General features: G+C 43.8%; 1 protein-coding gene across 1 annotated transcript; it reads right to left on the bottom strand.

Annotated features, from left to right (window-relative positions):
* Positions 1–425: 425 nt before the first annotated feature.
* On the bottom strand, positions 426–12,592 carry LOC141977222 (prostaglandin-E(2) 9-reductase-like). The gene is made up of 10 exons (XM_074938603.1): positions 12,292–12,592; positions 9,263–9,430; positions 8,334–8,450; positions 7,840–7,917; positions 5,223–5,345; positions 4,508–4,617; positions 4,035–4,200; positions 1,797–1,879; positions 1,298–1,315; positions 426–545 (listed from the first exon to the last, which is right to left on the bottom strand). The coding sequence occupies exons 1-10, from the start codon at positions 12,376–12,378 to the stop codon at positions 518–520; spliced, it is 978 nt and encodes a 325-aa protein (XP_074794704.1). The 5' UTR covers positions 12,379–12,592; the 3' UTR covers positions 426–517.
* Between the last annotated feature and the right edge of the window lie 1,373 nt (positions 12,593–13,965).

Raw genomic sequence — 13,965 nt, 5'->3', positions numbered from 1 at the left:
TTTTCTCCCTTGGTATTCTAATATTGAGAATAGCCTACTTCCACTTTAATTGAATTGTCTCATTATCACTGACCCCTCACTTGGAAAGGCAACTCCCATCTTTTCATGTACTGTGTATATATACCTGCTACTGTATTTTCCACTCCATGCATCTGATGAAGTGGGTTTTAGCCCACGAAAGCTTATGCCCAAATAGTTTTGTTAGTCTCTAAGGTGCCACAAGGACTCCTCATTGTTTTTGCTGATGCAGACTAACACGGCTACCACTCTGAAACCTGTTTCCTATGTCAGACTTTCCTGGTAGCCACCAGCGGGCAGCAGAGCCAGCCAGCTGCTTCCCTGAGAACTGCAGATTGCTATAAACGCAGTGTGACCACACCCCTTCTTGTCAGCATATAAAAGAAATGGAGGAAAAGCAAAAGAAATGGGTGTAGTGAGAGCTTTTATTACTATGATGGAGTCAAATGAAATATGCTAAACATGTCTCTAAATGGAGCTCAGAGCTTCTATTTCCTCTTCATTTAGTTTGACAGATACTGGGACATCTTTGTTGTGAGGGCAGAGGATTGTGTTAAGTGAAAATTTGTGCCTGATGAGTTCAGTGAGATGCTAGCTGACACCAAACCTGAGCATCCTCCACTCCCATGGGAGTGCTCCAGGACTGAGCCACAAATGAGTACCTGATGTTTGAGAGACAAGGGGGGTGAGGTAATATCTTTTATAGGGCCAACTTCTGTTGGTGAAAGAGACAAGCTTTTGAGCTTACACAGAGCTCTCCTTCAGGTTGCATAGGCTATGTGTAACTCAAAAGCTTGTCTCATTGACTTACAGAAACTGATCCAATAAAAGATAATACCTCACCCACCTTGTCTACTTAAAATCCTGGAATTAACAAGGCTATACCACCACCTAATATTTGGTTAGTCACTAAGTTTTTACATACTAGCTTGGCTGAGATTTTCAGGAGGCACGGTTCATTCCAAGGGATTAAGTTCTAGCAGCTCAGAATGAAGACAAAATATTTATGAAAGATCAGGGGCAGGAACTGATAACTATATTCAAAATACCCCTTTTCCCGCTCAGCATTATCAAAAGCAAGAAGGCAAGTCTTTGTAAGGATGAGATTTATCTCCTTACCGTGTAGGTTAAATTACACAGTAGAGAAGGTGATGGCAACAGTGTTATAAATGGTATTTTCCCTCTAGAATTGGCCCTAAGTATAGAGCATTATTACTAGTTGCTAACAACACAGGAATTGCAAATGGATCCTCTTTAATAGTCATCAGCAAATGGATACTCAGGATGGTCCAAAAATCTAAAAAACAAAATGCAGATAACAGCTGTTTAATTTCCATGAAATATCCCCATGCAAACTGCAAGCAGCTAAGATGTGGCATCCATATTTGCATTATGCAAACTATGCAACACTTATGATAATCATCAAAGATTATTTAATATCTGTATAAGAGGATATAACCGGAATTAATAGGATGATGAAGACAGGTCTGACTGTCAGGAAGAGCTTCCTGCCAGTGAGATCTTTTCAGCGTCCGACCACAGCAATTACTGAAAGCCACTCCAAGAACTTTCTAGTCTGTGCTGTCTAGGGAGCAAAGAACGGATGGTGAGTCTTAGATTCCAAATTTCCACTGCCTGCTGCATTGCAGGACCTGCAGGAAGGTATCAAACCTGACAGTGCTGCGAGACTAACACAATCTGTCTTTTGTCCAGCTGTATGGCCCACAGTTGATTTCTACACACTTAAAAATTCTTAAAACCCAAGTACTGCAACTCACTGTGGACACAGGTCATAGCGAAGGTTTTGGTTCAGGCTATCAATGGCTTTCATGTCCTCCTCTGTCAACTGGAAGTCAAACACCTATCAGAGAAAAAAACGCTAATCATCAGATTTGCCTATGGGATGGACCAAATTGGCCCTTCATAAAGCAGGAAGGGATTTCATTCGTTCTAACATGCTCGTCATTGAGAGTGTCAGTCACTGAAATAATAATAATAATAAATAATAATAATAATACCTATTTCTTATATAGTAGATTTCAAAGCACTTCCCAATCTTTATTGTGTTTATACTCACAACACCACTAGGAGGTAGGGAAGCATCTCAATCATCATCCCCATTTGTAATGGAAAACAACACTCAGGCAGAGAGAGAGAGAGAGTAACTGACTTGCCGAAGGTCACACAGGAAGTCCATGGCAGAGTAGGGAATGGAACCTACAACTTCCACAGCCTAGTCCAGTGCCCCAGCTACTGGACCAACTCCCTCTCCCAAATGCAACCTAGTAGAGGATGATTTCAATCCACTAACCCGGGGTCGGCAACCTTTTAGAAGTGGTGTGCCGAGTCTTCATTTATTCACTTTCATTTAAGGTTTTGTGTGCCAGTAATACATCTGAACGTTTTTTAGAAGGTCTCTCTCTATAAGTCTATATATTATATAGCTAAACTGTTGTCATATGTAAACAAGGTTTTCAAAATGTTTAAGAAGCTTCATTTAAAATTAAATTAAAATACTGATCTTACTCCCCTGGCCTGCTCAGCCCACTGCCGGCTTTGGGTTCTGTTCACCTAGGCCGGCAGCGGGCTGAGCGGGGCCAGTGGCCGGGACCCTGGCTGGCAAGGGGCTGGCAGCCAGAACCCCAGACCGGCAGTGGGATGAGTGGGGCCGGCTGCCAGGACCCCAGACCAGCAATGGGCTGAGCAGCTCAGCCTGCTGCCGCTCAGCCCAATGCCAGTCTGGGGTTCTGTCTGCGGCTCCTGCCAGCCAGGTCCCGGCTGCCGGCCCCTCTCAGCCCGCTGCTGGTCTGGGGTCCCGGCCCTGTCCACATAGAGTAGGTACGTACCTACCTTCTCCCTGGTTCTAGCCCATTCTCTTCTTCTCTCTCTGCACTGAGCTGAGGGTGGGAGTGCACTGAGCACAGGGCTGGGGGTGAAGGAGCAGGCTGGGGGTTGGGGTGCAGGGTCTGGCCAGGAGCTAGAATGAGGGAGGGGGCTCAGGGTTGGGGCAGGAGGTTTGGGTGTGGAGTGCTTACCTGGGCAGCTTCCATTTGGTGTGAGGGGTGCAGGTGGGAATGTGGGGTGTGTGTGTGTGTGTGTGTGCAGGAGCTCCCGTTTGGTGCTCAGAGTGGGGATGGGGATGTGGGGGGTGCAAGAGTCAGGGTGTGGGGGGGCTGGGTATGTGTCGGGGGTGCCGGAGTCAGGGCTGGGATTGTGGGGGGGGTTCAGGGGTCAGGACACGGAGCTGGGGTGTGGGGGGGTTCAGGGGTCAGGGCAGAGGGCTGGGGTGTGTGGGGGGTGCAGGGGTCAGGACAGAGGGCTGGGGTGTGTGGGGGTGCTCCCAGCCCCCTGCCGCTAAAAATTGGCTCGCGTGCTGTCTTTGGCACGCGTGCCATAGGTTGCCGACCCCTGCACTATCCTCTGGGTTATGGGCCCAGCACACTGCTGCTAGAAGAGTCTCTGCATGTGCATCAAAGGCCAGATACTGAAGTTCTCACCCAATCGTTACTTACTGAGGACGATGTGAGTTTTGCCCAAGTCAGGATTGAGTAACAATTGAACTGAACAACTGAACAGAAACTAAGTAAAGACCTCAGAATTTGGCTCTAGATTAGCAGAGAAATTCCAGACAAAACCTCTTTGCATGAATTAATTTGTGTTGCCTGAGTTGCTTATAGCTTCACTTGGGGATGAGAAACATGTACAGGATAACACTTTGGCCTTTGTCCAACAAATCTCTCTCTGAAATGTCCCTTTATAACTATGCAACCTTTATATTGCAGTAGCACCCAGTGGCCTTAACCAACCTGGCCTTGAATTGTGTGAGGGACTGTACAAACACAGGGCAAATGACAGTCCCTGTCCTAAGGAGTTTGGCTATATGCATGGAGGTGCCGTCAGTCCTCAACTTGAGAGGCCATGTCCATGTAGGGCAGGAACTAAAAGTGGTATTTTACATCCACTATTTTCAAACTTGCGAGTGTTTCTAATGGTATTTCTCCTTTCCACCGCTTTACCTTGAAATTGTCTTCAATACGCTTTCTGGTGAAGCTCTTGGCAAGGACCACGACACCACGCTGCAGCTGGTAGCGCAGGGCTACTAGAGCTGGGCTTCGGCTGTATTTTTTGGCCAGAGCGTTCAGTACTGGATCCTCTAGCAGAAGTGGAGTGCTTTGATCCACCCTGCAAGGGAATACAGACACGGAGTGAGTGTTTCTGATCTCGGGATCAGTGAGAGCTGAGCCTGTTGGAAGCAATACTTATTTATCATCAGATATTTAGCAAACATATTAGGCCAAATTCTCCACTGCCTGTCTCCTTGTGTGGTCATTTATATCTGTGCCAAATGGGTGCAAAACACAGCCATGCCAATTTGTTAGCATGCTATGCCCACTTTCCACCCATGTAAATGACCACACAAGATCAAGGTAGTGGAAAATCAGATACATTCTTTTAGTAATGAGACTCAACAGTCAGCTTCTTTCCTTACCATCTCTCCTCTCTGTGAGATCCCAAGGCACTAAAAGCCACCAGCACAATATTTTTGGATTTGCAGAACTCCAGCAATTTTCTTTGGTTGAGGTAAGGATGACATTCAACCTGAAGCATTAGAAAAATGGAGATTTCCGATTGTACAAACAGTGACAGTCACACAACCCGCCCCATTATCTCTATCCTACATGTCCAAAATGGCCTCCAGTGAGGTGACTGTAGTTAAAGGCAGGCATATTTATTGGTGCCTGTAACTGCATGTCCTGAGAAATCTAAATACCTGACTGCACCTGCAAATCAGCTCGATATTTAAAAGGGTACTGTTGTAGGCGAAAAGAAACGTGCCAGCAGTTAAGCAGCTGAAATATAATTGCACACTTAATATTGGAAGCCTCATTGAAGCTTGGCTAAAAACAAGAGTTTTTTCCAGAGAAGAAAGCCCCCAAGACAGGAGTAGATTTTCTCATACTTTCCCTTAAAATACAGTCTGATTTCTATGGAATTTCATTACTATCTGAATCAGTGTTTCCAGGAGAAAGGAGAAGCACAGCAAAGTGCAGAGTGACCTGGCTTTGCCCCACTTGGCTTGGGTTGTCCTCTAGCCCTTCTCTCTCTCCCAGGCTCTGCTGCATGACTCTTGTTTTCCAGTTCTCTTTATGGAGTCACAACGAACCCTTCTGGGCCTTCATTTTAGCTGAAGCTCAGAGTGTTACCTGGTTGCAGACAGGTTTGTACTTGAGTCCAGGTTTGTTCAGGATCATCTCCAGCTGTCTGTGGTTGAAGTTGGACACTCCAATGGACTTCACCAAGCCTGCATCTTTACATGCCTCCATGGCCTGGGAAAGAAAATATGGTCAGGTCCATTGTCACTGCTGCCTATAGCATGAGTGTCTGCACAATGCAGCTTGCGGGACTGGCGCCTACTAGCACAGACTAGAGACTGCTTTATTTTTTCACTGTCATTGCATTACTTCCCTACAGAGATCTGTTAGTACACTCAGTATTGCCAACCCCAAGTGTTCAAAAAGCATGAATCAGGCCCTAAAATATCATGAGACTGGTTAAAAAACCATGAGACTTAAAAAAGGAGGGGCTCTTTTTATTTACCTTTTGGTTTTTGAAACTTTAGGGTTTACCTGAGTCATGTTTAGAAGCTTCTCTCCAAACTCATGGGGGTCTAGAAAGATACTTGTTTTGTTTAAGTGAAAGCTGAGATTTGCACACAACAGCAGCATTCCAGGAGTTGTGTTTTAAGAAAAATAGCAAATATCATGAGACTCACAATAAACCTGTGAGAGTTGGGAAACCTGGGCATTTCAGTTCTGACCTAGAACCCTCCTGCGTCATCAGTCCTGGACACAGCTGGGAGGCATTTTTCAGACAAATAGTTTACTTGACAAAAAAAGTAATTTCAATTAACCCAAAACTATCCAAGAATTGGACATGAATAGTTTTGGCAATTCACAAAATGGCCAGATGAGGAGAGGGAATTGTGATGATGGTGGTGCGGCCATTAGGGTTACCATCTTAGAAATGAAAAAACCCCAGCACACACACCCCACAAGGCAGCTCCGCAACTCCCCCTGACAGCCACTCATCCTATCTAGAGAGATAACACATATAGATGAGACTGATAACATTGTACGTCTCCTCACGCTCGCTTGACTGAAACCCTCTCTCGCTCATATGCGCGGTGCACTTGTGTGTTGGTGGGCACTGGGCAGGCAGCTGTTGTACTTTCAACAGTTTTGATCTGTTATCGCTTAAACTGTGCAAGTGGGAACACTGAAGCATCTTTAGCTGGACACAGAAACTTTTAACATCAGATATCCCAGTGTATTGTGATGATAATGCAAATCTTTAGACCCACATAAAAAAACCCGGCGGATTAAATGATTTTTCTGGCAACTGGCAAACCCATAAAAAAACCTGGCCAGGTTGGCCAAATACCAGCCAGGTGTTAACTCTAGCAGCCACCCCCTTTAGAACATTTAGCCCAGTGGTTAGGGAACTCACCTGGGTTGTGGGAGGCCAAGGGAGAATACCTGCTCTGGAACAGATCAAAATGGACTTTTTCAATTCACAGAAAACTCTGGAAAGCTTCAGTTCAACCTGAGCCATTTTTTCCCCTTTTTTTGGAATTTTCCAAATGGCAAGATCTGTCATTTACCTAGCTCTAGTTCCAGGCCTCTCATGTGAAGACAACGTGAGTTTTGATGAACTATGGTTTGCCTGGTGGTTTGCCGGAGCAGTGCAAAGTAGCTGGAAAAGGGCCTGAGGATTGAACTCCCTAATGTATAGGTGGTGTACATCCCCCTTTTACAGCAACAAAACAGATACAATGAAATAGTAAAGAAAAAAGTTAAGAAAATCAAGGTTAATTCTTCCTCCATTTTCTTTCTTGCCCCTCCCCCTCTTTCCTCCAGGAGGTTTCCATGGCAGCCTGAGACCATGTAATTTTTAGGCCTGGTCTACACATGGTTTTTGTACCAGGTATAACTATCTCAGTTAAGGGTTTGGGGTTTTTTTTAACCAAAACATTTGTACTAGTAAACCCCCTGGTGTGGATGCTGTTATACTGATATAAGGGTGCTTAATATTGGCATAGCTTCTTTCCCCCAGAAGGGAGATAAGCAGTAACATTTGTGTTTAGAGAAGCTCTTTGTTTCTTTTAGAAAAACAGCATCAGGAGGGACCCCTTCAGCACACCTTAGTCATCATTACTGGACTAATAAAAGAACTGCCTTGTATCTTAACATAGCCTTACAAAAGGGGTGGTCTATTATTTTTTTGTCAAGGTTAAAATTTCTTGGTCAAGGTACAGTCAAGGTCCAGACTCCAGTGAAACATTTTTCACTCTGCAATGTTAACAATGATAGTAAGTAAATAAAATGATTCCAGGGTCTGTTCAAAAGCATCTAGCGGCCCAGTTTTGGCCCACGGCCCGCCTACTGACTGCCCCTGCTTTACAATATTCCATGCTTCCATTCTCCCAGGTGAGTAACATTTTTCTGCAGGTGAGTAGGATCATAGGAACTACCATACTGGAGCAAACCAGTGGCCCATTTTGTCCCGTTCCAAGAGTGACCTCTACCAGCTGCTTTAGAGGAAGATAAAAGAAATCCACAATGGACAGCTATGAAATAACCCACCTCCAGGAAAAGTTTCTTCCTAAACCCCTCTTAGAATTTAGCTTATGCCCTGAAATAGAGATCTGATTTTTTGTTTTCTCATACACTCATGGGTAAGTACATTTTGTGCCTGGCCTGGTAAGTTTTCATGACAGTTTTGCACAGGTGTTTTCATGTTATACTAGTACATGATACCCACCTCCCATGTGGCACAAAGGTCTACGTTATCAAAAATCAATTTTCCATTTCCATCCTCTGGGAGTAAATCATCTCCAGGCTTAAAAACAAAAGAAACAATATAATCAGATAAACCTCCCCTTCGGTATGACACTTGATGTGAATTGCTTTCTGGAGAAATTCTGGAAATATATTAAGCTATTGTGGCATGTCAGTAACTCAATATTCACAGCACATTTAACCTTTATTATTAAGTGCAAAGTTCTTTCTGAAACCTGATGGATGTTCAGTCCATCAGTTTCCTTGATTACCTCTGCATCCCTAATATAAATGAAAGCCCATTTTACATCTGATCTGGAAGAAATATACATAGGGAAATTGTTTGGTATTGTAAAGCCCTTTGTTCCTTACAGCAATGTCTCTGAATCAAGCAGTTAACATTTGGTCTGTCTTAAAGCAAAAGGGGAACTGTGGGGACGAGATTCTCCTGTGTTCAGACAGAACTTTTTTTTTTACCTTTAAAGATAGGGGTGTATGAATAATATAGAGATCAATGTAGTCAAACTGCAGGCTCTTCAGTGACTTTTTCAGGGCTGATTGGACCATCACAGGAGCGTTAAAGGTGCTCCAAAGCTGTAAAGAGTGAAAAGAGAATAAGTGCCATCAGAATCGTATGTTCACAAGGCTGATTCCCCAAATAACTTTATTCTGCTATATCTCAGGCATGAAATGTCATGGTATATACAGTATATTATGCATTATTTTATCCAAATTTTAATTTTAATAATATACAAAGTCTATGCGTGCCCGACATTTAATTAATGTTGCATCATCATACCCTGCAGCATGAAAAAGTGAACATTCATACAGGAACTCTGTCCTCTACGGGCACCATGAGGGTAGAAATTGGAAACAACTAATGTGTCTTTCAAAATCAATTTAATCCAGTCTCAGACCACAAATAACGCACCAATCCTAATTATACGGCTATTGCACGCATAGTTACAGTTATCAGAGTTAAGATCGTTTAGGTGCCTAACCTGTGTACTTCCATAGCTTAACATATTTGGATTTCTTTCAAGTGTAACTTTAAATCTCTGTCACCTGGTCTGTAATGATTGGCTTGGGGATAATTACAGCATCCCTTCTAATGCTTTTACCCTTAGGTTACTAACACGTACTCTCCCTTAACTTCAGTAAAATGTAGTTTTTATCTGGTAACTGTATATAGGCACCACACCTGCTAAAGCTCCAGCTGGCACTAAATGCATTTAACACTTTTCCCACGGGATTAGCACCTGGTAACAAGAGGGGTGTTTCAGGCAAATCCTGTCAGCCTGCTACAACTTGTACTAACCCCTTCACTAAAGTCACTGCTTTCTTGCTGCCGAAAGGCAGCATAAAAAGAAGCAGAGAACAAGTGATGGGATTTAGAACAAAATTACCTTTCCTGTGTAAAATATGTCCTCTCTTTTGACTGTTCCATCTGCAATCTTCTCTCGAATGGCTCGCCCAACCTCTTCCTCATTCTCATAGAAATAGGCTCCATCTATATGGCGGTAGCCAACTTCAATGGCCACCTTTACAGCCTCCTCACACTTACTTTTTGGAACCTATGAATTAAAAACAGAAAGACAAAAAGCCTCAAACATGTCTGGCTCAGGGACGATATTTTAAAGTGTGGATCCAGTATGAAAAGTGACCGTGTAAAAATGTCACCTTCTTACTCAGACGCTTTCTCTGTGTGTATTCACACTCACCTCTGCTTACGTTAGTGAAAAAAGTAAATTTTCCATTATGGAAAAGTCCTATAGAATTTAATAGACAATGACCATAGTTCTACAGAATTTTTAAACCAGTCCACACATTCTATAGAACAGATGTAATTCTCTAATAAAGTCTCACATTGGTTTAAAAATGTTTCAGAAAAGTGATACATTTCTATTACATTCAATAAGCTTTTAAACACCATTTAAAGAACTCTATTTAATTGCTAAAAAATCTTATTACTTTCATCCCTACTAAATTCTATAGGCCAATCTATTAAAGATAATGGGATGGCACAGGTGTCACTGAGACCAGAATTTGGCCTTCACGACCCTTTTACTGATGATGAAACATAAGAAGAAAACAACACAGCTTGCCTCTCATGTTGAATGTCAATTTCACAGCCCTAGCAGTCAGAAAATACATTTTTTAGTTGTAAATTGACCACATTTAATCCTGAAATCACTTGAAAGACAATAATATGGAACCACCCTGTAATTTTTACAGAGCCCCTTTTCAAACTAGAACTACACTTTTAGTCCCTAATCACCTAAAAGTGAGGGGGCAAGTTCTGGCCTCATTTACACCAGTACAACCTCCATTGATTTCAGTAACCTTTGATTCATCAGAGAGTATCACAAGTTAAACCATTGGAATGCTGATAATCTGCACAATGAATCAATGTCTCAGGTCCTTATTTATCTGAGTCAATGAAAGTTTTTCCTGAAGGACTGAATAACAATCGAGTAAGGAGCAAAAGGTTTGACCCACGCAGCCCCCTGACTAGGTGGACTTTTCAAATAAGATAAAATGTCCAGGATTTTTGTGGAGCAGGTGTTGCAAGCTCAGAAAGAGCTGTCTCTGTTCCCTGATTGGTCCCTCCTCTGCAGCTGCATCTGCCAGATTCTGCCCACGTAGGCCCCCACTCCCAGACCTGGGAAGGAGGAGAAGCAGGGAGGCGCTGACTGATTGCTGGCACCACATCCTGGACCTATGCCAGCTGCCCTGCCACCGTGACAGGGAGCAACAATGCCCCCCACCTCAAGGTGAGGCCACAGGTGCCCCCTTGAGCCCCACCCAAATACCCCCTCCAGTACACACACCACCTCCAGCACCCCTCAAATACCACTCCCAATACACAGACCCCTCTGCCACCCACAAAAAGCCTCCTCCCACACACCCCAAGTACCCCCTCCCAGACAGGGGTACTGGAACAATTTGTATAGAGGGGGTGCTGGGAGCCATTGAACCAAACTGTAACCCTGTATATGATGGAAACCACTTCAAGCCAGTACCCCTAGTTCCAGCACCTATGCTCCCAGTACACACACCCCTCCAGCACCCCCCCAAATATCCCACCACAGTACACACATATCCCTCCAGCACCCCCCAGCTGTACCCCCCTGCAGCTCCCCCACTCCCGAGGCAGTGTCCTCTTTTTGGGAAACTGAAAGATGGTAACCTGTACATGAGTGAGTGTGACATCAAAGGGATTTTGCATGGGCTCAAGAGCCTGCCCATGCTGATTTGATTTCAAGATTTCGGTCTTGACGGTGATCTTGGGCAAGTTCTTTTCTTCAGTTTCCCCATGTATAGAATTAGGATAGTGATACTTACCTTCCATTGCAAAGTGCTTGGGATCTATGGGTGAGAGAGCCGTAAGTACAATATCGTGATTTTTAGTCACTAATAATTTGGGTGGACTCTGAACCCGGGAGTTACAAAGAGATAAAAGGCTTTGTATCCCATTACCTAAGTCCCCTATTCTTTTCATGGTCAGTCTTTGTTTGCTTACCCCATGAAGCAAATACAGTTTTGAATGGCGTCAGCACATTTATTGTTTATCTGGCACAGAACATGTATTTACATGTAGCTACACAATCAGAGAGTGAGAGAGAAGAAAAATAACAGATGCTGCTGGCAGACTCTGAGCAGTAATTAAGTTACAAATAAGATCACCAAATTCTTCTCCCTCCTCACTCAAAAGGGACACTCACCTGTCATCAGCTTAGTATTATCGTTGGAGGGATGTTCCTGAAATACAGGGTAGTGCTGAGGGCACATGTCCTGATTGAGGTGTATAACATTTTGAATGGCCCAGAGAGGATGACACAAAATTACTCAAGAGAGTAAGCGGGTGAAAAACAATGGAGCATAAATTAAAGCTCTGAAAGTCGTGTAGACATGCCTTTAAGCACAGCATGTGGAATTCAGGTGTGGAATGGACCCCCCAAAACAGCAATAGGAGCTGCAGTTGTGAACTTACAGGCACTTAGAAGATACAACACATTAGAGAACAAATAGCTGGATTCCAAATATCGCAGTATAGAAATCCTTAGCAAGTGTATAAAAACTACCCGGTATAGAACAATTGACAGTTAAATGAGGAAAGAACTGGAATAGCAAAGCAAGCAGCAGGTCAGGACTGATGTGTGTTGCAGAGAGGCTGTGGGCCCATGAATGGAACAGCTAACCTGATGGCAAGTCAGAGATGAAGTGCACTGCAGAACTGCATGGGGCCCATTGTTGGAACTGCAGAAAGTGCTGCATGCCGGGATGGAGAGCTCTGTGGAGGAAACTGTACAGTGCCTACCCTCACTATCTAGATCTTAGTGCTGTCAGTTGCTCGTTTTCATGCACAGCACCAAACTTCATACAACAAACACAAACTTCCTACTCTGGAATACTCTATAAAAGGTTTACTCACTGTATCGGGGGCATAGGTACCAAATCCGACCACAGGAATTCTGTGCCCATCATTCATTTTCACAGATGTATCTTTGCAGAGCTCCATTGTCCTCCACTGAACAGTTTATGCTGGTTCTTTTGTGAAGCTTGAAATGTTGCTATACTTCTGCATAAGCCAGTGAGCAAATGCAGCCCCTGACTGAATATTACTTTTATTTACTGAGGCATGGAGACTGAGAGAGTAACCAAGCCTATAACTGCAGTCTCCAAAGGGGTCAAAAATGCAACACAAACCAAGCTGGGAGATATTCTGCATTGCTTAATACAAGGCTCAAAGATTAGTCAGTTTTTGTAATGCACACGCTCGTGGGGGGCGGGGGGGGGGAGGAGCTAATATTTAATCTGATCACTGCTGGAAAAACAGCTGCAAAGAGGAATTAAGGTCTCCTCTTTCCTAAAGCTGGAAAGGGGACAAAAAACTCTTTGAAATTCATTCTCTCTTTGGCACTGAAGTTGTTTATCACATCACTGGGAAAATATGACCCCAGGCTGGGACATTAACACACACATTCCCCTATCTATTCTCCTTATAGTTTTCATGGATAAAGAAAGGAATTCCAGGATAGTATTCCATGCATGGAAGAGAAGAATGAGACCCTCACCCCCACTCCAACCCCTTTGTGCTGGATTAAAGACCCAGAGTGGTGTAAAGTGGCCTAAAAACCGGGATTGTTTCTGGGTGAGGATTCCCCTGGCACAGGCTCTGTAAAAGATAGCCCTAAGCTGTGCTCTGAGCATGGTCATAGAGGTGCTGTAAGAGCATGCTGGGAGGGGGAGAGGTGTGTAAGGGGTAGGGCTTTAGTCCATGGCGCTGTGGCTCACAGAACAGCCCAAGGAGGCTGCTGTAACTTAGTGAGGCCTCTAGGGCTGCCGAATATACATGAGTGACCTGTCCAGCCCCCAGGACAGCCTAGGATTAAGAGGATGCAAAAGGCGTTTAAAACCACTTTAGCCTCCTCCTTTACCCTGAGCTTCTGCAGCACAGAATCCTACTTAAGGTACATAAAGGTGTTTTAGGGCAACAAAGAAACAGAATTGCTATAAGCTTACCAATATGTTCAATGCTACCTTTCTGAAAAGCTCTCCTTCTCCAGGGTATTTCAATAGAGGGTTTTTTGCTTTATAGAATTACAGAAATGTCGTGCTGGAAGGGACCTCAAGAAGCCATTTAATTTGTCCCTGCACTCTGAGGCAGGATTAAATACACCTAGACCATCAGTGACACACTCAGTATTTCAGTGGAGTTAAAAGTTAATTTTCTCCCCCAAACGTCATACATCTGGCTTTCAAATGTTGTCTGTATGAACATCAGCCTTCACATTGCCTCTGCTGAGTAGGAGCATGAGACAATAGGCTGTGAGAAGAGAATGACTATTAGTGTCTTCCAAGAATAATTGCCCCAGCCAGAAATTTTTGTTGTTTGCTGAAATGTTTGCACATTTAAATCATTGCCTCCAGAGAACAAAATGCTGTGTGCTTTCAGTAGATCAGTGCAGGAATTATCTGAGAAAACATCCCGGATTATTCCCAAGTGTAAGAGTCATGGCCTTTTCCTCCCCGTTTACAGCATTTTCCTTAGTGCGCTTTGTTTCACATTAATATAAAAGTAACAAGAAGCACAAAATTACACACT

Source organism: Natator depressus, chromosome 1 (genome assembly GCF_965152275.1).
Source record: "Natator depressus isolate rNatDep1 chromosome 1, rNatDep2.hap1, whole genome shotgun sequence".
Taxonomy (NCBI): Eukaryota; Metazoa; Chordata; order Testudines; family Cheloniidae; genus Natator; species Natator depressus.
This window is presented reverse-complemented; position numbering and strand designations above follow the sequence as displayed.